At 41.3% G+C, this 25654-nt stretch overlaps 2 protein-coding genes across 4 annotated transcripts in view; both read right to left on the bottom strand.

The window, feature by feature from the left end:
- The window catches only part of akap12b (A kinase (PRKA) anchor protein 12b), a 60071-nt gene extending 43927 nt beyond the window's left edge, over window positions 1-16144 (bottom strand). Inside the window, exon 1 of one of the 2 annotated variants that reach the window (XM_080453502.1) lies at window positions 15867-16144. In XM_080453502.1, the coding sequence (XP_080309628.1) occupies window positions 15867-15977 (111 nt within the window). In that variant the 5' untranslated portion in view covers window positions 15978-16144. The remainder of the gene's footprint in view (window positions 1-15866) is intronic. The other variant, XM_080453501.1, reaches the window with a different exon arrangement.
- Window positions 16145-21921: 5777 nt separating this feature from the next.
- mthfd1l (methylenetetrahydrofolate dehydrogenase (NADP+ dependent) 1 like) overlaps window positions 21922-25654 on the bottom strand; it is a 61816-nt gene continuing 58083 nt past the window's right edge. The window contains exons 27-28 of one of the 2 annotated variants that reach the window (XM_080452578.1): window positions 24211-24317; window positions 21922-23657 (exon numbers count right to left, since the gene is read on the bottom strand). In XM_080452578.1, the coding sequence (XP_080308704.1) occupies window positions 24228-24317 (90 nt within the window). In that variant the 3' untranslated portion in view covers window positions 21922-23657; window positions 24211-24227. Of the gene's footprint in view, window positions 23658-24198; window positions 24318-25654 lie in introns of both variants that reach the window. The other variant, XM_080452577.1, reaches the window with a different exon arrangement.

Genomic DNA, 25654 nt, shown 5'->3' on the forward strand with positions numbered 1-25654 from the left:
GTCGCGTACAGTAGTTCAGGAATAGAAAATAATATAAATGCAAATATTATATTATTTTGGTGTTTTCAGCACCCTCTAGAGTACACATATGTGGAAACAGCGGCACACACTATAGACGCCTTAACAGACAACGTCACACTGATAAGAACCAGTATGCGTGCGCAGGCCGGCACCAAATGAACCCCACCGCTCATAGGTAGCTGATATATTGCACTTTTACCTTAGCGCTAGGTATACTCTTGGTTGCTTGTTTTTGCAGGAAATGCACTTAAGACTTCTGGTGATTAGTAGTTTCGTTCCCTACCTATGTTGAATGCACTTATTGTAAGTCGCTTTGGATAAAAGTGTCTGCTAAATGACTGTAATGTAATGTAATGTAATGTAAAAGTGGTCACAGCCTCACGTGTAAAAATGCATCCCATCAAACTTTCAGATGCTGTTTTTCTCCCAGTGTGGAGGAAGAATACTTAGGATTTTTACTGTGATCGCTCGCTCTTAAAATATATATTTCTTGGTTTCTGTTGTGTGTAAACAATAATAGCAATTAAAAGCAGTTGTCCTCAAAACCCCACCTCCAGTGACTGTCATAAGAACGGAGGGAGCGCTCTATGATCATGGCACCAGAACCTGCTCTTGCTCGCACAGCTGCAGCCCGTCAAGCCTAATTTATGCTCCGTTCCACGAAGGTGTCGCTCACAGCGAACGGCCGAGAATAGTCCATATTCACACGGTGGCCATTTTGGAATTTAACATTGCGTTGCTGTGGCAACTGGGGTGGCAACTGGGGTGGCATTTCATTGACTTAATGGCAATATGGCCGCCGTGTGAATATGGTCTATAGCAGACCTCCAAGCTCACAACGGTCTCATCCGCGACGCGGTTGTGAGCTTGTATGTCAGCTGTTCTCGGCGCGCAGTACTGTTGTGGGGTGAAGTACATATGTCTCGCTAAGGCGCACCTCACTTGCCAACATACAAGAGGGGGTTGAATGAACTGAAACCAGCACACCCCAAAACAACAGGTTTGGGGATCTGTTGGGAATTGATTACATAAAACAGTAAAATGTGCGTCCAGTCTCAATGTTTGTAAACAAATAATTGGTCTGTACATACCCACACATACACAGACAGACAGACTCATTACAATACTTTTGCACTTGCGCTTGGCACCGCTCAACTAATGGAACTAACTAACTAACTGATGGAAAACGCTCCTCAAGGCAATTCAATGATGAGTCTAAAGCCTAGTTCAGACCTAAGATACATGACAAGACAAAAACGTTTTATGCCCGATGTATACTTTGTCATATGATGTGTCGCTCAGCAAAAATAGCCAACCTACAAACTTGTGGCGTCCGCGCCACGTTGTGTAGGTCGGCTATTTTCGGCACACTCTCGAACGACGGAGTACACGTTTAATCATTAGAAATTCAATCATAAACATTTGCAGTGGTACCTGTAAAGGAAAAAGCAGACTTTCTATTTTTGCATGTTACTAAGCACCTGACTCCATGTACAGTATGTCCCTGATTATCCCGAGTGAGCACCATGCATCATGAGACACCACTTACAATGTAACTCAATAGAGCAAATGGAATAATGTGCCTTTTCAAAATACTGTGTACCATCGGATTGCATAATAAAATGTTATCTGGTATTTTATTACTTAATATTACAAAACAAACACAAATGCATCATCCAGCACGGTGTGGCTTTGTAGGAAAGAGGAGTTTAGGTTTACTTGTGTGTGGTGGGGCGTTAGTGGACAAGGAGGTGGTTGTTTGGGAATTGGAAGGTGGATTTGCTGCATTTAGTTTTTTGTCTTGAGTGTGACCAAAAGCATATTTTTAAATAAAGTATGAAAATACATAAATAAGTGGATCTTTCCTCCTTTTTGGAAAATATTATTAATAGTAATCTCTGTTGAAATACCAGTGCTTGAAAATGTAAAGAAAAATAAAATATCAACAAAATATTCCTAGGCAGCCCGCCCAACTTGGGTCCATATATGGGTAATGTAACATTATCCCATCACAAGTTCTAGTATTACAGCAATTACAGCAATATCTATCTTGTTTTCTCATGGTAAAAGAAGTTTTGTTCCTAATTTAGGAACAAAACCCCCTCTTATCAAATCTGCTCTCCTCTTTAATCCATTAACTCATTCAGTGCCAAACACCTAATGTTTTTCCAACGCCCACAGTGCCAAAGACGTGTAACACGTCAAAACAGTGTTTTCAGTGTTTACGCTAGATGGCACTCTTCTCCAACCTATGAGTGATCCTATGACTTCCGGAGAAGAGTATACCTGGAAATAATGTGATCACAACAAACCCAGCCCTGTCCGATCTAATGTTAATGTTAATTTTTCCCTGCTTTCTTGTTTTTTTCTGCGTTTTTGTCGAGAACAAGCTATATTCAACAGCCAATAACTAAAGAACGGAGGGTCACAGTGACACGCATTTTTCCCCGATGGAAGCAGAGACACTCCTCTGTCTTTTGCGACACTCTGTGTGTCAAAAACGCTGGCAAGGTCGGCTAGACGGACCGGGAATGCATACTACATCATTTTAGTTTTTTTTGGCTATAACCATTATTTTAAACTTTGGGCTATTCAAAAATAGCAGATCTGCAATCTTGAAAATGTATGCAAATCTTTAACCCATTTAGACCTGTTCTAACCTATACGTTGTTATACCTTTCAATCCGGGAGCCACCTCTGTGTCTCATTAGTTGTTGCTATAGATATAGCAACATCTTTTTTTTTCTTTTCTTTTTTGGTAAGAATTTGAACGTTTTCAGAAAACTTAGGTTAGGTTTTAGAAGGCGTTTTTAGAATCGGCCTCAAGTCTAAATGGGTTTAATCTCTCAAGAACAGATTATGCACTGCGTTGGAATCTGTCGGGGAGGTTCGTCATAACGTGTGCGCATGGGCGTGCCTTCAGATCAGGAAGCAGGCCGCGCTTTACCCAATCAAATGTAGTGGGCGGGATTCACGTGTCCGTCGATAATAATCCGTCAATAACTAATTTAACAATAGCGTCCGCGGAGCAGACAAAACCACGGAAAGATATTCACATTTTAACTTACTCTTTCATCATAGAAACAAGTGGGCTTATAACCAATACGATCCATGTTCTCTGGGAGAAGTGGTGTTAGTGTTCCGTGTAGAAATATTGTTAGTGGGAATGAAAACATAGTCGCACCAACCGGAAGTGATGCGCTGAAGGCATACAACAAACACCGGTTTCCTTGCGCTCTGGCGTTACGTTTTCTTCCGCCCAGAGCCAACAGACATAGAACAAACAGCAGAGGGCGCTGTTTTTCATTTTCAGTTGGCGATGGGTTCCCAGATTGAAATGGGTTAAATATGTATATTTTTTAAAGCAAACATTTTTAACTCAAATCTTTGTTACTGGGGAGTCTCTAGAACAACATATTTTGAGATGGGGGTCTGCGGCCAAATACATATCATTTTGGGGGCCCTTGACATGAAAACGTTTGAGCAACATCAGGATTTAGGATTTAAAAGACATTTGTAGAATCCCCAGAAGCAAAGATTTGAGTTACAAATGTTCTCTTTAAAAATATATATATTCAAAGATTTGCACAAATGTTCATGATTAAAAAAAAAAAAAAAGCAGATCTACAAGCTTATAGCATGGCACTCGGTGTCGCGCTATGAGCTTGTATATCTGCTATTTCTCAATAGCCAAAGTATAAGATAATGGTTAAAGTGGTTCAAATCTAAAATGACAGATGCTTTCTCGGTCTTATTGGGCTAATCCCCAAAACCTAACGAGAAATATACACCTCAGTGTTATCAGATATCACATTACAACCTCACACAAAACAAAACAAACACCCAAGCATCACAGATGCTTGCTATTGTCTATAGGACCACAATGGAAACAAGTCCCCAGGACTTTTTTTGTGTTATCCTTTTAGCCTTAATGTCTTACTGTACCTTGTGCTGTTTACATTTCTGACTAATAAAGTATTCAGTCAAGAACCAGTTCTGTGTGGCGGTGTACATTTTTGGTTGTTTTGGTATTTTATCTATTAAATCTATTTGAGCTGTCTGCTTTTTTTTTTTTACTTTCTCTTTGTGTTTTTAGAACATATATGATTACACAACTAACTTAAAAAGAACAGAATACTGTACAGAAAATAAAATAAAAGTAAACATAGAATAAAATGAAGTTCTATTAAACATAGCCTTTATGGGGAAACATACAGGTAAATAGACACCTTTTATTTTCATGCCTATTTTTTTTATTTGATTAATACAATAGCCATTTTCCAAGCCTTTTGCAACGAGATAGTCCTTTTCAGTCTGTATGTTAAATTCGCCATGTGTTGGATATTGTCTATGATGGTCAGCCACTGTTTATAGTCGTGTATATCAGTCTTGAGTCAGTTCTTGGTGATATATAGCCTTCTTTCCAGCAGCAAGCATCTTGACCAAATATTGGTCTCCAGCATGTGCAGTTCCTTCCATGTATCCCAGGTATAAAACAAGACAAGAACGGGGGATTTCGTAATCGAATACCTCACATATAACTGAATTTATGACATCCCAGAAAGGCTCCAAAAGATTTGTGTGTGATTTGGATCAATATGGTCATGTTTTCTCCAGCATGGTTGGTTGTTGAAGTTTAGTTTGCTTGCTTTTAATTTCGTGTGTGATGAAATATCGAATGATTCTTCAAAGTAAATTATCTCCATCCCTGTGTACTGGGATATCCTCATCCAGCTCTTTCTCCCATTTGTTCTTAACATATTGTCGAATCCTTTTTAGATTCCATCAAACAAATATACAAAATTGACAAAGCCCACACAGGCTGTGTAAAATGTTTTTCATCTTAATTTTTTTGAAATGTTCTAATGTAATAATCTTTCATTTGTTTATCTAAATAAATCCTGATTTGTTAAGTTAAGTCATAACTCATAATGTGTTTATTATAGCCTCAAAACGTCTAATTTCACACTTTTGAATCACCATGCATATAGCTGTTTCTTTTTTGCTTTGAGAGGCCACTACAACAGCATAACCTTATGCGTCACAGTGCGACACGCTCACGTTGTGAGCTTGTATTTACCAATAGGGTAAAATAGGGTAAAATCTTTCAAGTGATTAAAATGATTTTGATGCTAGATTAACTAATTTAGCTGAGGACCCCCTGGAACCCCCTCAAGGATCCCTAGGGGTCCCGGACCCCACTTTGAGAACCACTGCACTACAATACTCCCCCCAGGCGAGCTCTAGTGAAGGGGATGGTGATGTACGACGTGGCTGTTAGATCAATACAGTAAATCTTAGAGACTTTACTGCATAGCAAAGTCACCCCGCCCCTTTATCAGTACCACACGCCAAGGAGCAGCATCACAGACGGTGCAGCTGCAATGATTCACCGTTTGTCCTTCATATACCCAGTGCTCCACCCCCGACAAGCACTTAAGACACACACACACAGCAGTGCCATGGTTAACTGATTCTCACACACGTGCACACACACACACACACACACACACACACACACACACACACACACACACGAAAGTATGCATGAATGAACAAAAGATACAAACACTTGCACCCATCAACACACACACACACACACAAACACACAGAATTATTCCACCCCACTGACATCATCTTCTTCTGTGCACAGTAAGTGCTGCATCAGGACCAAATCTGATGAAAAATGGATGTGGGAAAATGGTAGAGGGTGCAGAAAAAGAGCTGAGAGGCTGCAAGGCGTGCTATAAATAGAAATGGTGCGTTTAAGTCTGGTTGACTCTCGGTCCAAGCTGTATAACTAACCTTAACCTCGTGTTTTTTCTGTTCTTGGTAGACAATGATGGTTTTTTTATTTTTTTGTATCAAAAGTGATGAGCTCAGTGATTAGTATGTGTGGTGTGTAAGTGTGTCTAGACAAATGTTTTGCCGCAGGTATTTCCCATGGCCAACCCGACAAGGAAGCAATGAGTTCAATTCAGAAGGTACTGGTAGGCAACAACAACCCACTATGCTGAAATACAAATAAGTAGGCAGACATGTTCGGTGCGTGCACAGTGTGCGCACACACACACACACGCACACGCACACGCACACGCACACGCACACGCACACGCACACACACATTGTATAAGCAAGGGATAATCAATGGGGAGCGGGTCATTATAGAGAGATAAACCCCGACAGGGTGATTAGACCCCGACTCGACAGCGTCGCTCATGTCACTATGACTCAGACATATTGGTCGGATTGGTGGTGCGACGTAGGTGTGAGGGAAATGTTCTTTTCATATTGAAGTTTAATATAATTTAAAATGTAAATTTATCAAAAGGTATTTGTGTTTATATTTGTTTGCTTATAAAGTTATATGTTCAAAAACATCCGTAATCGTGGTCCAGGACACTCCAAAATCAGAATCAGCATTGGACCCAAAAATCTGGTATTGGTCGGGCTGGGCTCTAATTGTCCCCTCCAAGCTGAACGGCTGAGGCCGGAGGCAATGCTTTCGCTCCTGTCCGTTTTTCCATCCGTGTGTGTGCCTGTGAGCAGATAATCTCTGGCACCACTGGATCGTTCGGTATGAAACTTTGCACGCACACCCCCAGTAGGCCAAGGAAGTAAATCTACACCAAATGTTTCAAATCAGCTTTATGGTGGCGCTATAATAGGCCGCTTCATGTCTTTGGGCTATAACTCTAACTGTAGGCCATTCAATCAATTTCTTTCCCTGTATTCCTTGTCTAATGGCAACTCCCCATTTGGCCACGCCCATTTCCACGTGACAAGATTTTCCGCCATATTACGTTTTCTCACATTTTTGATTGGATCTGCTAAAAGAAAATGTAGAACCTTCACCAATTATGACATACCCAAAATAGCGGCATGGTTGAAAGTGGTTGAAAGTGGTCTGTCTGTGGGTTTTATAAATATTTAACCGATGGAAAGTACGAACAAGTGCAGTTAAATAATAACTACAGTACATTGGAAGTTATTTTTTTCCATTTCCGGAGAAGTAACAGTTTTTGACATACGTGGTTTCCACCCAACAGCGACGATACGCAATGTTGATACTCACAGAGGATTGTGCAGATTTAGCCCATAACATTTCAAGGCATCTTTGTTTGTTGATAGACAAAAAGACAGAAAAGAGAAAACCTCACAACGTGTCGAGGCATTAAACAAAGACTGTCTACCAAATAGGGACGCTGATGTGGCAGCAGATTTTCCAATCAAAATGATTGATCTGGACGGAGTGGCTGTTAACCCCCCCCCGGGGAACTGTGAATAAGGCAAGCCCTGTTGGCTAGACCAGGGCTACTCAATACTGCATCATCACCACAAGACAATGCCTCTCAGGGGCCCTCTCAGGGGCCCTCTGCAGGGTACGTCCCCCTGACACCTCCACGTTTGAGCTCATCACTATTTGGAAGTGAAGATTGGAGGAAATCGATGTTCCTGATTACGAGGATGCAAATTGTGTGGGAGGAAAGACATGAGAGAGTGTGTGTGTGTGTGTGTGTGTGTGTGTGTGTGTGTGTGTGTGTGTGTGTGTGTGTGTGTGTGTGTGTGTGTGTGTGTGTGTGTGTGTGTGTGTGTGTGTGTGTGTGTGCGTGCGTGCGTGCGTGCGTGCGTGCGTGCGTGCGTGCGTGCGTGCGTGCGTGCGTGCGTGCGTGCGTGCGTGCGTGCGTGCGTGCGTGCCTGTGTGTTATGTGTTATGTATGACACCGCAAACAAAAATGTCGTTTTTGCAGGATCACTGTCCATTTTTGGACACTGTTACAAATACCTTCTCCAGTCATGAATAACAGTTACATTTTCCTCATGTTACTTGTTTCTCAACTGTTTCACAACGCCAAAACTCCGCGGAATGTCTAGAATCTCAAGCGGATGAACAACAGCCCAACGGTTCAACCACAAGTGCCTCAAACCACAGAGGCAACAATGTAAGGATGATCTCTTTTGAGTAATCTACTCTATAGTCTCTAAACGTCCATAGCTCGTCTATAGTGTCCAGTGGGAATTCTCGGGCAGGTCGCCACTTGCATAGAGCTATGAATGCCTGTTGACTGCAAAATAATGGCAAAAGACACTGAAGTATGAAGTAGAACGCATAGTAATGAACATGGTTAATTGTGAAACTAAACACTGTGGACAAATGGATACTGCACTGTTTAAGTTATTGTTGTTGTTTTGTTCACTTATTTCTATTATTGAAATATAATAGCGAACCGTAACACACAGTAGTTAATTGAGGTACTTAGTACAAGTATATGAGGTACATAGAAGCAAATAAAACTGTGAATTTATGATTACTCTGTTCCATTGATAATAAACTGAACACAAGTTGGAGGACTCTCAAAGAAACTGTAAACACAAACAAGCCTATTTGTGGAACCCTAACGAGAGAGGAAAAGCAGGTCAAAGATGGATTGACAAAGGATGCATTTTGGCAGTTGCAGACACATAATAATAACAATGATTATATAATATAATTATACAAATATTTCCGCGAGAAGCATTTCTGTGAACTCTCACTCAATTAAAGGACCACTTCGCCCATTTTCAACCTAATATCTTCATATATCTGCCTAGCAATGGTGTCAACCCCATCGATGATACCATTGCTAGGCAGGTTTCTGAACTGTCCATATCCCACTATTGGGACACAGAGTGAGTAGACAGAATGGTACCATCTTATAGTGAGCATTAGTGAGGACCAGTTATATGAAGATAAGGTTGAAAATGGGTTAAGTGCTGATTTAAGAACGTGGTGGGTGGAGACAGGGGGAGTGACTCACGGGAGCAGTGCCATGGTTAACTGATTCTCACGCACACGCACACACACACACACACACACACACACACACACACACACACAGTAGAGAGTGATAGCTGGCTCAATGCTGCAATGTTATAAACAACCTTGATAGAAACATATAGCAAGCAGCAAACTCTGTGTGTGTGTGTGTGTGTGTGTGTGTGTGTGTGTGTGTGTGTGTGTGTGTGTGTGTGTGTGTGTGTGTGTGTGTGTGTGTGTGAGAGAGAGATCAATAAAGTGCAAAAGCTTTAATAAAACGGTCTCATCAATTGTGTCAGCAACAACCAGTAGCACTCAGTGTGCTATGGTGACATAACGGCCAATCATGGATGGGGACTTTTATCCAGTTACATGGTCGGTGCTCATGCATTTTTCTCCTCAGTGGGTTGATATTGATGTGAAAAGGATTGAAGCTGATTTTTAACTTTTCCCAAATTTAAGCTGTTAATTATAATGTTTGCTCTGGGATCTGTAGCAGCAGTTGCTGTCTCGAGTCTGCACATAGTTTGGGTGCGCACATCCCTGCATATGGACTAGTTATTCTAATTCTAATGTATCACTTTAACTCATTTAGTGCCACTGGACGTAAAATACGTCCAATGTAATAAGCCCTGTGCCACAGGACTTAAAATACGTAAAAAAAATTCAGAACCCAAGATATGATGATTTGAAAATGTTCTGCTCCATTCACTTCTTGTTTAACTTCTTACTGAAAAAGGCTGTATCTCGGCTCCTAAGCACTTTTTTTTTTACAATGAATTTTGGCTGTGGCACTGAATGTTTTTTTTTTACAATGAATTTTGGCCAGTGGCACTGAATGAGTTAATGAAGTGTAATTGGAAGCGATGGAAAGGGGTAGAGACAGGTAAACAAGCTTTTAGTCTTTTTAGGATGCCAAAACACACATCCATTCTTTTATTGGTAAAGGAATTGGAAGCTGATCTGAGATATGGGTGACAGAAGAGCAGAGAGGATGGAAAACCTAATTAGGAGAAGGTACTTCCCCTTTCACCTTCCGACCAGAGAAGAGAAAACTCAATTATGATGCTTATTTGATTATCTTTTGGGGGGGGGAAATGTTGGCCATGAATTAATGGTCAAAAGCAAAATACTCCAGTTAATAACTACTTGAACCCTATCATCCCTATTCCTATCCCACAACCACGCCGGTTGCCCTGTTCATACACATTTCCATCCCTCTAAACAAATTACCTTTGTTGCCTGGCTTTTTTGCTAACATAATTAAGTCATTTACTTTACGTCATCTAACAAACTCAATTAACCACCGAACAATACTTATGAAACCACTGCTTACCAAAACAACATTATGGCCCATGTCACACAACAACTAACAAAATGTTAGGTTAGTTTTCAGGTGAATCATCTGTTACAATTATTATAAAAAAAAAAAAACTACAACAGCTGACTGCTATTCAATCTGTCTGAGGTTGACAGAGAGAAAGAAACACCCACTTTCACATACTACAGTACACACACAGGAACGCACGTGCGCGCCCACACACAAAACATGCCCTCAAATGTGGGCCTCCTCTGTCATCGGTGTCCTCTTAACATCAGGTAGGAGGTGGGAGTAAGGGAACAATTGGCTGATTCATCAGTCTTTATGTCACCATGGCAGGTCCCTCTCTCTCTCTCACTTGCTGCCTTCTTCCCCCTCTAGGCTCCTCACCTGTACGCTCTTCCCCTGCCCACCCAAAACGCCTCTCCCCTCACCCCCATCTGGGGCCACCATTTGGTTCCTTCCTGTTTTGGGCCGGCGCACATGAGGGGCCCCAGGCCTGTCCCCCGTCTCGGGCCCATCTTCAATGGTTCCACTGTTTGACCCTTTACACACACACACACACACACACACACACACACACACACACACACACACACACACACACACACACACACACACACACACACACACACACACACACACACACACACACACACACACACACACACACACACACACACACACACACACACACACACACTTCACTCTCCCTCCTCCCAGCCCCTTCTACCAGGCCCCCATCACAGCTAAACAGGATAATCAGTGTCATAGCGGTGTCTGATCAGCCGTGGCTCATTATTTAGGAACGTAAGAGCCCTTCATCCCGTGCCCCATTACATTACATAACATGGTGTTAGAGCAAAGGGAGTCACCTGGTGCCGACGCTGCTGCTGCTGCTGCTGGTACGGAGCCCAATGTGTGACGCAGGTTGTTAGGGTCGAGATTGCTGCATCTGCGTGTGATTGCTATTGTTTGTTTCCGAGTCTGTAAGGGTGTGTCTGTTAGAGTTGGTAGAATGTGCAGTTTCCTGATTTAAACAACTGCCTTTGTGGGCGCATAGCGAAAACAATGTATAGGCTCCCGCCCAATCAGAGCACAAGAAACGGAAGTGGTAGAGGAAACGATGGTGGAATGGTGGAGGAGAGAGAGAGTGGAGAGATAGAGAGCGATACATGGAGAGAGAGAAAGTGGACAGAGACAGAAGAGAGAGAGAGAGAGAGAGAGAGAGAGAGAGAGAGAGAGAGAGAGAGAATATTTAAGAGATTGATTCAGAACTGATGTCTGCATTTGTGTCTGTCTGGTATTTGTGTCTGTTGAGTATCTCACTGGTACACATACACACACATATGCACATGCACGCACGCGTGCACACACAGGGAGAGTAGGCGAGACAGTGTTTTTGGCTGTGGGAATTGTCTGAAGGAGGCACACACGTACACTCAGCGCTTCTGACCTACTTCTGAGCACAATGTGGGGGAAAGAGGGAGGTGTGAGGAGGATAAAGAGGTGTGGATAGGTAGAAAGGGGTGGAGAGAGCAAAAATTCCTCCATAAAACAGGAGGAGAGGATGTTTTATTGAACGCATATTAAGCCGGGCGGATGCAGCCGCTTTGTATCAAGTGCACACACTCCCATTGCCATCCTACACCTGCTCTTTCCATCATTTCTAAACAGAGCAGATCATGTGAAAGATGGAATGCAATCAATACATTGTTGTTTATATCCACTTCAATCACTGAGAGAGGGAGAAGCCTTGAGACAGCTGACACATGGATTGTGCAGAACGCAAAGTCAGGAAGCTTGGTAGGCTATCCCATTAAACATGGACAAGAACAGAATGCTTACACTTCTACCTTCATTTCTACCTTCAATAAGTTCTAACACATTCTCCATAGACGATCTCTGTAGGAACAAGGGTTTTGTGGTTAGGCCTAGGCCTAATACCCAAATGGTTATTGTAATCAACAGCTAACATCTTGAAACTATATAATACTGTGAGTGTTGAATGATTTTTCTTTAAAGACCAACTGAAATGAAAAATATGTTTTTTCACACTTTAATAGCACAAAATAATTCTTACAAATTTAAATTTTTGTATTATTTTCTATCAAAAGTCCAAAGGGTCCGATCTTAATTATTTCCGGTCAATCAAAAGCGTAACATGTGATTACATCGGTAGATCGGGACCAAAATCATGACAAGCACCCCTAGAGGGTGCTGTTAATCTGTTGAACGATATCAAGATGGCGGACCACGTTGTATAGCATTTACAAAAAGATGCAGCTAAACAAACGTTTGTAAATATTTGTTTACAAACATAAACTAACGTTAGGTTAATGCAACACACCACTTGGAGTTGCAGAAGCATAAACTTGATTCAACACTGCCTTGTTGCAGTGCACGACAAAAGTTGCAGAGTTTCAATGCCATAGTCCGAAGGGACGGACGGCTGAACGTGTTGCACTCACTGATTTGGTTAGTGAACAACCAGCCCCCATCGCTTTGAATGGCTGAGAAGCCCCTGTTTTACTAGGGAAATCTGTCATGAATGATATGTGAATTTTTCTTCTACTCTAACGCGACAGTCAGATGACAGATGAGATGACGCAATCCAAGTAAACATAGGATAGCCTCCCAGGTATTAGGCTAATTAGTAATTAGATTGCAGCAAACATTTCCAAGGAGCTGGATTTGCATTTGGGTCATGCTTGGCTTCAGGACAATACAGGACAATACTGATCTGTCAATGTGTATCTCAGCAACTTCCAACGTTTACGACTAAAGCAAATTGTTAGCTCTAATGGTGTGTTTAATTGTGCGTATTAAAGGTGCTGTAAGTGATATTTCTTTGTTAAAATAACTGTCATATAGCTCTATATTCCCAATCATTGCTATAGCTATAGTATAGTGTTTGTATAGTGTTTGTTCAACAAAAAGGGGTCTTCCAGTCTCTCCAGCTCTTTAGTATACATACATATACATTTTCAATTGGGGATACCGATTTCATCCAATCAGGAGAGAGAACTCATACAGGATACAGAATAAACAAGTGCAATTGGAAGTGATTAAAAAAAACACTATAAAACTGAAGCTGATAAATTGGTTCTCTCTCGTCATTGGATTAAATTGGTGACCCCCCTGAAAATGTATTTTCTGTTTATTAAAGAGCTGGAGAGACTGGAAGACCCCTGTTATTGAACAAACACTATACAAACAATATACTATAGCCATAGTAATGATTGAGAATATTAGAGCTAAATAACAGTTATTTTAACAAAGAAATATCACTTACAGCACCTTTAATACGCACAATTAAACGCAACGCTAACAATTTGCTTTAGTCGTAAACATTGGAAGCCAAGCATGGCCCAAATGCAAATCCAGCTCCTTGGAAATGTTTGCTGCAAAGTTCACTAATTAGCTCACTAAATACCTGGCTGGGATGCTATCCTGTGTTTACTTGAATTGCATCATCTCATCTGTCATCTGACTGTCGTATTAATGTGAGTAGAAGAAAAATTCAGATATCATTCATGACGGATTTCCTAGTGAAACAGGGGCTTCTCAGCCCCAAAAAACTGTTTTGTCTTAACCTAAAAAATACCAGTTTACAGCACCTTTAAGCTCCAGGGAGAATGGCACAGAACCAAATCATTCAAAATTATCTTTTTAAGGAGATTGTTGAATTTGTCTAAGCATAAAAGCAAGACAAACGTATTAAAAACTAAGATTTTGTGTAGTGGCTGGGATGTAGTGTTCAATATTCCAACTGAAGCAAATGATACAATATGTTTCTGAAATCCCAGATATGACTACTAATAAAAAAAACATAGTTACAGAGGCTAATGGAGGCATTGTGACAAACAACCTGCTACATGGACATCTTGTCAATGGTATAGTAATAGGCCACACCACAGTAAGAATAGACACACTCATCAAGGTGGACTGGCAGCTTGAAGCATTTCATATTGCGCATTCCAATGTTCTTGTCAAACTCTGTCAGAAAGTGTTGCTACAGTAATACCTACAGTATGATACCAGCTTAAGCATGCATGGCCTACAAAAACATCCTAAAGCCCTGCAGGTGATGTCAGCCCACATGAAAACAACTACACTCGTGCCAGCATGTGACGACATCAGCAAACAATGTACTGAGCAAAACAAAACAAGAACTAACAAGTGCGCACATGATCAAATGTTATATTATAATGCTGTTTGCTATTCTACTGCAGTGAAAGACTAATGTTCCATTGACATGTGACCTCTCTGATGACCTTTCAAAAAGTGCCAAGGCCCACAAAATCTGACCTCTTGACCATCAACCAATAAAAAACATCAATAAATCCAATCCGTTCAATTAAGGATGAAAACAGCATGTGGTGAGCATGAGTGTGTTTTTACACTCTCAGAGTTAAATTAACGCCAAGGATTTTGCAGTGCACATGCTCATTAGAGCTTTGCAAATATTCATTCACACGTCCAAGCTATTCAACAGAGGCAATAATCCATAGTCTGACACTGCTCTGACAAAGACAGCATTGCCTGGCTAGAAACATGCTAGCCATAGTGATGATAAAGGCTTTTTAACTGTTCCACATACATGATGAGGTTTCAGATTTTTACCATTTGAAACTGATGCTGCACTGGACTGAAATGAGCACATTTATGCATAGAAAAAAATGTGTTAATCATTTAGCGAGGACGTACACTAGATGGTATCCTCTCTCAAACATAGCACCATAGCACCATTTCAAGGTAGCCTGAGCCTCTAATACAAACGGTACTGATGTACCCCTGGTCCAAAGCGACATGAAGTCAGAAATATACATTGAATCGGTTAAGTTGAGGGTGAGAGTGTGGACTATGACTATATGCGTGGTATAGGGAAAGTAAACATTGACATCCAAGTTTAACTGTCCAGCAGGCTTACTTGCCTGGTGAAAAACCTTACCACAGCAGGTGAATGTGATGTGGACATAAAGCAATAAAACAATGTGTATACTGTAGATAGATGTGAAGGGTTAATTTAGCAGTAAGATAATTTAATTCCATCACATAGGCACCTAATAAGTGTCTGTCACAAATTAATATAACACACACACATCATCGAAACACAGCATCAAAAATACATGACAGGTGTGACTGTCTTCTGGCACTCTGATATACAAATTCTGCTTAGCAACATGTGTATTATTCATACCATGACAAAATAATCCTTTTTATAAAATAAATGTGTTTGTCATTGCCAGTATATGGTTCAGTTGCCTATTTTAAGTGTTCCATCCTGCCCTTGTGAAACCAGTTTTCTTCCAAACACAATTTTATTTCTGAACCTTATTAAAAGACTGTCAGTCACTGTGCTGAATAACAGCCCAGGTAGACTACTAGGAATCTGGACCCAGCTGGCGTTTAATGACTGCGGGACTGATTGGAACAGCTTGGCTGCAAGGCTGCAGTCAGACACCAACGTCCTATTATTACTCAGCAAAAATAACCCCAAAAGTGTCGCACATCGGCAGTGCGCACAGTTCCGCGTCAAAATAATAGTTGGGAGGGGGAAAACATGTAAAAGACAGAAACATAGATGTGGACGAAAAAGAGGGAAACTCGTTATTTATATTAATGCAAAGCTGTAAAAAGGTGAAGTGCGCAGCAACACATTAAAGCATGCCAGTGTGAAAAAAACGGTAAACGGGGACATTAAAGGGCATCTATTAACGTTACCTTGGCTGGGTCCACGACGCTTCCTCCCTCCTCAGTCGCAGTCACCTCCGCACTCAGCTCTTTAGAGACATCCTCCTCCTGGCTCTTCTGCGTAGAGGTCTCTGCTCCCATGGCGAAAAAAAATCTTATCTTTGGGCTCCTTATCTTATGGAGGGGGGGAAAAAAACACAAGGCAAATACACCCGAGGTAATAACTGTGAAGTCGTTTTTAAAAAACTATCACAGCGTCCAAAATGCACCCAATGGCCGCTCCGGTGTGTAGGCTGGCTCTGAATAGAAGTGATAACCCGCGATTGCTTGCTGGCCTGGCTCAAAGTCTTTTTTAGGACCCCCTCCTCTCCTCTGTACAATATCACACACACAGACCAGGCCAGTGCGCCTCGGCACGCCTTGCAGCATCACAGTAAACACACCGTACAGATGGAGTAGGAGGGGGTAATTGTACAAATTCAACTTTGTGTTATTTCACCCAGTTTGTAATTGCATCTGCAGATTTTTTTTTAATGCTGCAAAATTAAGTTAGGACTATGAACAACAAGACGTACGTCAGTTAGTTACCACGTGTCATTTGATTATTTGTGTTTATAAGATGTTCTTTCAACATCATTTGAGGCACAAAGTGCTCATGATATAATCCTCCTTACAAACTCACACCACCTCAACCACAGACCGTTTAACAAGGTCATGTAATACCTGCTTTGATATCCAAACCACCACAGCAGATTTGTAAAAAAAAAAAAAGAAAAGAAAGAAAGAAAGAAAATATCTCAAGTTGTAGGTCGAGTAGGTCTAGACCAATGTGTAACCTAGATTTTCATAACAGGCTGGTTTAGTGGCTAAGGTTCAAGTTGATTAACATTCCAGTCAGATGGCAGCAAGTCTTCCAGCAAACCACATATTGAAAGGGCTGCTCTGCGGAGAACATACCCCGCCAGGCTGGGTCTGTGCGAAAGCTGCGGGGAAGGGGGGTAGCATTTCTATGACATATGGTACAGCTTTTCCCATTTAGATACTGTAGTAGACCTTTATTGCTCACACATTTCAGACAGATACACACACACACACACACACAAACAAACAGCACAAACAGGGCGAAAACCAAATCTCCACCTCCAAGCCATCCACCTTGGCGGAGATAATGCAACCCCAAGCGATACACACAACCCACACACAACCAACTTAATTTATTTTGTCTGGTTCTGTCAGTCCTCTCCATATAGTTATGATAAACACTGGAAAGTGTGTTGTTGTTGTTGTCCCCTTACAATGTAAAGGGATATGTGCCTCAGTGATGGGGAGGTGATGCACAGGTCTGAGTGGCAATGTTAATTGTGGGTTTGGCTGTGTGCCATTATGTTTGGAATTTCACAATGCACAAATTACAGACCTCCCCCAGCACTCAACGCCAAGTTCACACAGGCCTGGACTGTGGTTCCACAGCTAAACCAAAAGCTACATACCCAGCAGCACACAGTGCAAATAAACAATCATTCCAAAGGGGGAAACATCCAAATGAAGATCATGCAGAGAAGGCTATATCTGGTACACACCAACATTGTGGTGTGTACCAACAAGTAAGTACAGAAGCCTTTTACATTTATGTCAACAGCTTGAAACCAGAATTTTAGTGTTTTTTTCTTTTAATGTATAAGCAATTGGTGACAAGCTTCCGTCTGTGCAACCCAGGTAGCGGGACAAGCTTCCCAAAACTACGGTAACTTGATGGGAGAGTTCGTTGCCATGGTTACGTAGTTCTGTCACCGGAAACGCCCAGCAGACGAATGTCGAGGTCACCAATGTAGGAATTGTAATGAAGGTATTCTCAACTTCTCACTTTGAGCATGCAGAACGACGTGTCCACTTATTGCACACACTGCACTAACACTGACAACACAACACACACCTCTTCTGTATTGTCACCCCAAAACCCTCGCCCAATCCCTTAACCACTTAAACCCCAGCATCCGTATTGTGGTGAAAGCTTTCGCAGAAAATAGCAGACGACAAGCTCACAACGCGTCACAATACGACGCGCTGTGAGCTTGCCAATCGGCTATTTTCAGCGAAAGCTTTCCCCACAGTAACAGCACTATAGGTCCCAGAGGGACTCCAGTCAACCATATAGGGTTTAAGTGGTTAAAGAGCCCATGGCGAATTATGCCCCAAGAGAGTCACTAAAACACAATATTTTAAAACATGGCCTAAAACAGAGCTGTTAGGACATACCGTACTTATTCGTTATGGTGAAGGCAAGATGATAAACACCATACTTATCTTCCACGCAAACCCTGTGATGTAACATTCATTGGAGTCAATAACGTCAGACCATCGCTGAATTTATAGTCAATTTACTAATTATTGGTTCGCAATAAACTCTTCTCATCACCCTTTTAACAGTAACCAAGCTCCAGTAACATTATGCAATGTATGTATGCACACTGTCACTCTGTCCTTCATGTTATTCGGATACACCAGAGTTTAATGTTATTTCCTGGCCCCACAGAGCATCCATGTTAACATTCTAGTCCATGTAACTCAAATGACGCACAGCCAGAAGAAGGCCTAATGCACTTAAGAGTTAATATCATATGGGTCCGCTTTGAAGAAACCCATGTTCAGTGAGTTGAGGCTCATTGAACATGTTCAATGAGTCGAGGCTCAGTACACAGGGATGTGTACTGAGCCCTATGATGTACTCCCTATACACCCATACCTGTGCCTCAGTTGGTAAAGAGGAACAGAATAAAACAGCTTTCAGTGTAGCACACATTGTGTTACTCAGTTGTGATCAATGTAAATAGTTTGTATTTTTTTTATAACATATTCCAAATAGGGAGTGAAGAACTAACCTGTCATCCTACACCTCTGATTAGATTCCTGACCAGACTGCAAGATTCTCTCTCTCCATAACCCACACACAGATGTATGACTCATTCTTGTGCCATTATGGTAACACCTCTGAATCGCCCTATATCACATATTACCCTGCTGACATCTCCCCCGAGTCCATGCCACCTTTGACACAGTCTCAATAAAGAAACATACCGTAATGCAAGGGGAGAGTGATTGCTTATGAAAAGACGGAATCATGCCGTTTCAGTTTATATGCAACTCAATCTCCAATTCTTTATGGGCTGGCTCCATTGCATTTCACCACCATACCACATTATTAGTCAAAGAGTAAAATAACATATGACTTCAACATGTGACTCCATAACAATGCAAAATGTGCCCATTTTGTGATGTAATTTACACACATCTGGCAACAGACACCCTGACAGCAAACCTCATAGATAATGTATGGATTGAGTGAGGGGCGTGTACTTAAGGCAGGTCCCCCAGTGCACAACCTTCATGGAGCCTGCCTGTAAGAACTGCTGATGGCATCTAAAATGATGATGAGGTGGAAGGGGGGGCAGCAGGGGAGATAGGATGGGTGCAAGGGCATTCTCATTAAAGTGAAAGCTGCTGTGGTCTGGGCTCAACAGCATCATCAGAGGAAGGGGAAATCACTTAAGGGTTTGTAAAAGGAACAAAGGAAGGCACACACACAAGTGTAACCTATTGTCTACAGACTGCTGCAAAAGAAACAGGTCAAAGCTTTTACACCTGATGGTGACTGCGACCATTTCTGGGGGATCAGTGCTCTTCCTTAACATGAGTGGGTGAGCTGATGAAGATGGACACATTTAAACAGGATAAGAGAAGTGACAGGGGTGCACACGTGTTTTGGACTTGGTTGGAACGAAAGTGTGGAAAGCGTGCATGTTTGTGAGGCAGGTTGGACACCTGACTAAACAGGGTAACCCTTTGATAAAAATCTGATTGTTCCAATCATTAAATCTAACAAAATCAGAAGAGTAAATTAGAAAGGCTTTTATTGGCTCTGTTAAGTCTTTGGTCATATTATTTGATATCAACAGTCTGTAAAACATTGAGAAAATAGAGAGAGGCTCAGGAGAGTGCATATTTCCACCAGATCATCTCTGACATGATATTGATGACTTCATATTGATGACGTCAATGTGGAACTCCATATTTGGGAAAGACGGATCAGGGGATCAGTGGGAAGCTGGGTCTAAGATTATAAATTCACAATATGTAAAGAATATTCAGCCTATTCAGCCCAGTGTTTGCAAGATTAGCTGTAAGCACACATAATCTCCTCCCTTATAATAAGGTAGTGTCCACAAAAGGTTTATTCTGACTCTTTCAGTTTCAGTTAATATCCCTATCTCTAATTATCTTTCTCTATTATTTTTGTTTGGAGCAGGTGTCTCACCAATAAAATCTTTAAAGGCTGATTCTGGATCAGCATAATGGCGTTTATCCATAAAGTCTATGGGAGAGCTGATAATCCATTGTACTGCCAGTATTGTTTTGAACTCGACCATAGATATTCAAAATAGTGAGCTACTTTTTCCATGTAGCTACCTATCTAATGTTTAGCTGAGGGATAGCTTGCATGTAGCTCAACAAACAAGCAGACACTGGGTTAGTATAATTTTAGAAGGAAACAGAGAGTGAACACTGGTATGTTTGAGACTGAGACAGGGGTAAATTGAAGAATGTGGCCTACCTGGCCATGGGGCTCATGTCTGGTGTGGACATAAATGGCTAACGTAGAGCAGGGGCTGTCTTGTCCTACTGTCACATGATGCCAAACAAGACATCTCGTAGATGTCTAATTCATCTCGCATGAGCCATTTGTGTTTGCATAATACATTATCCAATTAATTGGCTGTAATTTGTTTTTAATACAGAGCACATAAAATGAGGTATTGTATTTTCTGAAGGTGAAGAGTCATTAGATTGAATCCCTTCTATTATACTCTAATATATGTCCCCTATTACAACTAGACATTTTCTAATGGTAGAGAAGGTAAACAAAGTCGATAAGTTACTCTTACTGTACACAGTGGCATACAATGTTCAACATGCTGCAAAAATATATAGCTACAGGGGACCTGTCCTTGGTACTGAAATTAGTCATGCCATAATGAGTGTTAACAGATAGGGCTATAAAGGAGCTGAAGCTATTGCAGGCTAGAGGCACTGCATAAACAATTACAAGGTAGGGATTTTCCAGTGCATTGCATAGCAATGACAAAGTCCCCCAAATACCGTATCAACAAATCTGTCATCGCCTCAACACAAAAGGTTCACTGTTATCTCACACACACACACACACACACACACACACACACACACACACACACACACACACACACACACACACACACACACACACACACACACACACACACACACACACACACACACACACACACACACAACTATGCAATTAGTGCCTCACTGTATGAATGAGTGCATTCCTGTGGCACTGACAGTAAGCAGCACAGACTGTAGTTAAAGAGAGAGCGCCTGCCTGGTTAACACACAGAATAACAGACCTAGCAGTTGTGGAATGGCAGCTATGACAGGTACACACACACATGTGCACACTTGTACGCCAGTTCCATGTAGCAACCATTAATGACAGATGCTGACAACTTGGGCTGCTGCCAGGGGGCCAACCCCTTGGCCTGCTTCCTCAACAACGATCCCTCCAAGAGAGAGAGAGGGAGAGAGAGAGAGAGGGAGGGAGAAAATAAAGAAAAACAGACACAAGAAAGTTATGTTTGAGAATTTGGATCTGTGTGCATCTTCAGTCTACAGTAAGTGAATATAATGCATAACATTTTTGTAAATGGTAAATAAAAGATAAATAGTGCATTCATATAGCGCCTTTCTTCAAAGTGCTTTACATTGTGCATTAGATCCCCAAACATTCACACACCGACAGCGGCGTGCCATGCAAGGCACCGACCTGCTCTCCAGTAGCAGTTAGGGGTTCGGTGTCTTGCTCATGGACACTTCGACAATCGAATCGGGAACCTTCCGATTCCAAGACCGGCGCTCTACATCCCGTGCCCACTGTGCCTTTGTCTCGATGTCTCCGTTTTAACTGAGTATTGAAAGCAGATGCTTCAACTTTTAAGATTCACGAAAAGGGGGGTGTGAGAGGCTTTAAGATTATGTTCTGTAAGAAATGTGACATTAAACATATAACTTTTTATTTTAATAAACTTGCTCCAAGATGAATGGATTAACATTTTGGTTCAGAAAAACAGAAACTCTGAAACATTGTTATTTACATTTTTTGAGCATAACAAAACTGGGCATTACTTGTTTCAGCATGCAAAACATTGGCTTCGGTGTCCCAACATGACATAGTAACCCCCCCCCCTCCTCCAGGGGGATGAATGCTTAAAAAGTAGCTTCGCTGTGGATAGCTGTTATTTCGGTGTCTCCTTGGAGACCACTGAGACAACAGGAAGAAGAGCACGTGTGTCTAAACAACAGATGGACTGGGCCTCCAGTCACCTGCTGGGTGTGAAGAACACTGATGAACACCAAGTTGTAGAGTAAGCAGTATGTAAGGTTTATTTTAAGGCACAGAGTTTTTAACCTACAGCACTCGAAAATGTACACTGTATACTGAAATATAAAACATAACAATGTAATATCGTGAACATGTTTTCAGAACAAATATTCATTTTCTAAGCTGCCATGTAATCTTTAGTTTTTTCATTACCTATTTAAATAGTATTTCTGCTTTATTGGTAGGACACAAACCAAGTTACGCTTGTCATTTCAATGCAGTTTTGATCACTGTGACATTGATGGACAGAGATTAGATTACACATTTGGAAGTGGCCAAGCTTTTATTGTGATAGGAAAGTCAACCAACTCAATGGATTTGGCCTCCTTCTGCAGGACCCTTTGCATCTCTATGTCCTCCTCAGATAGCTGGATACACAGCCCAGAGACAACACTTTCGCCTTTTCCCTGGCCTTTTTTCTCCTCCAGTAGTTTCACAATAAATGTCTCATATTACGGCAAGGGTTGTATTCAGATTTTTACCCGCACATCATTTTACATACAATGTCTGGACTCAAATCAGACAAGCCTTATTTGAACAATGTAAACAGATGCAGCGTGTGGAGCTGTAAAAACACATGCATAGATGCAGCCACTGAGACACAAAAGGGGCCTTTTGTGTAGACGGTGATGTCATGAAATCCCATGGTCATAATCAATAATCAAAAGGGCCATCAAAATGACAAATGTAAGCTTATTTCACCATGCTGTAATTAAGAGCAGCAGAGAAGGCTAATAAACACAAGAGATGATTTTCTTTGGGCAGTGCAGCAGTTGAAACATTCAACAGGGTGCAGTGGCTTAGTAACAGGATACCAGAGGTTACATAAGCCCCAGTAATGGACATTTGTGCGTACAATAGGAGTGTGGCTCGTAAATACATGAGCTGTATCACTTTACATTTCAAATGTTGTTAAGACGTGTATAAAAATGTAGCAACATTAAAAGAGTAACACTCACGTTGCATATCAAACAGACATATACTTTAGATACATTAGAAGTTTGCCAGACACAAATTTAACACAAAGTTTTAAAGGGATTAAAAACATTGGACTATTTCAAGACTTGTACTACACATATGCTTGCATTATATAGTCAGTGCAACAATAACCTCTAGTTTGGGTAATACTTGAGCCTGATTTATACTTAGTCGCGACGTGAGCTTGTAGATCAGCTATTTTCGGTGCATGACACCCATGCACAACTAAGCATAACGCAGGCTTCAATACTGCTATTTCACTCCTGGAAAAAAACCTGAGATGTTTTCTCTTGTAGGCATATGGGATGGATGAACTTGAAGGCACAGTACCCTTTAAATGAAGATCTGAGGCTATTACTTCAGAGAACCTATAAGAAAACAAGCAGAGATCATTTTAGGTGTATATATGCGTGTGAGAGTAATTTTTTTAAATTGTGGTCCAGGCACTGATGCATAATAACCTTAGTGGACATTCTATTATTACTTTATCCATCCAGTGGTTATTACAGATCAGTGGGTCCAGGCCCTAAAGCCTCCATGGTCCATGGGGTAGTAAACTATACACTCAAATTAAAACAATATTGAATATACATTAACAACAGACGCCACATACACACACACTAAGAAATCCTGAATGTTTAATACATTTTCTAGTTTTCTCAGAGTTAATGTTTCGGTAATCAGACCTTCATCAGATTAGCTCCAAGATAAGATAACCTGATGTCAGTTTTGTACAGAAACTAAACTTTAATTGCAAGTGAAGAGGACAGTGTGCGGGAGAGTTCTTTCTTCTACATTAGACAGTTGATTAAATTCACCGATGCATCTGTAGTTGTGCAAAAGTAAAAATAATAGAAATCTGATTCAATTTAGCACTCAGGGTTTTGCAGTACACGTGCACACCATCACCTGTGTGGTTACCTGTAGTTGGAGCATGCTCAGAAAAGACCGGTGATCTCCTCAGTAACAGGGTCAAGGTCAATGTCGTAGAAACAGGGTCGTGTAGGAAGGCCAGGCATAGTGCTCATCTGAAATGGAGAATACATGAAAGGAAAGAGAAAGAGAAACATTAATAGTGACTTTCATGCAGAGTGGTGTGCTGGTGCCGTACTAATAGACACACACACACAGACGGACTGCAGCAAAAACATAATCTTGGTGGAGATGGAGATGGCGGGGATAAAAATGTGACTTAGCAAATTAAATTCAGGAAATAAAGTTAAGCGAGTTTAGAGGTGTTTGTTTGTTGGCCTATGTGTTAGAGGCACACTTTCACATGTCACAAACCCAGCACAAGCAGCACAAGCAAGTGAAGAAAACTGGGCTCTAACAATATAACCAAATATACAGCCGCATTCAATTACAATTTGAATGTAATTTCTGGTCAGGGAAGGTACCTCTTTTCACTAAAGAGGCAAGTTTAGCCAAAATGATTAGGCCAAATTCCTACTATCGTACTACCGATGTTCACAGTTGTAGCACTGCCACATACGTTTTGATAAGGAATTACTTTATTATGTCATTTAAAAGAGCATGATTTAAAGTAGTCCTAAAGCCATCCTTTATGTGTAAGGTCCTATTTTGTATGTGATGTTTCTGTTCCGTTTTTGTTTATGTTTGTGGGGCGGGGGTTAAACGTTTAGTCGTTTACGTGAATGATTGATTGATTGATTGATTGATGGTTCTGTATTGACTGACGCGTCCGTGGATAAAGGAGGCAGAAGTTGCCGGCCTACGGGTGGAAGAAAAACAGAGAGAGACAAATCACCAGGGAGTCCACGAAAGACCTGTCACGTTTGATCATTTGTGTCTCGTTTAAAAGCTATTCAGTGGAATATAGCAAATGCCACTAGTAGTAAGTTCTTCTCACGGTTGAAAGGATTACGCCCGGGACTTTCATCAAAAGCCGGTGAGACAGTTTATTTTTTCTTTTTGTAGCAGCGAGGATTATCGTCAGTTTTTTTCCATTTGGAGTCACTTCACTTTTTGTTGGATTACTTTTCTTGTTGGAGTGGATTACGATTTCGTTTGGATTTCTGTTGGATTTACTTTTTGTTTGGTGAGCATTTGGAAGACGCGTGGATGGTACGGACGGTAAATAATACCAGAGTGCGTGAAAACTTCTGTTAGGTGGGAATGGGCATGGCCTAAATTAAGGGGAGTTGCATCATGATCCAAGGAATCCAAGGAAAATATATAGATTATACAACCTACGGTTCAAGTTATTGGCCAAAACGTAAAGCGGGCTAGTATAGGCTACCATCAGGCCGGACTTCCTTGGCCTACTGGCAGCATACTGTACAAAAGATTTGGCAGTCATCGGTCCAGCGGTTTACCAGATTAGCTCCAGACAGCCTAACAGGGG

Source organism: Gymnoscopelus braueri, assembly GCF_963280865.1.
Source record: "Gymnoscopelus braueri genome assembly, chromosome: 16".
Taxonomy (NCBI): Eukaryota; Metazoa; Chordata; class Actinopteri; order Myctophiformes; family Myctophidae; genus Gymnoscopelus; species Gymnoscopelus braueri.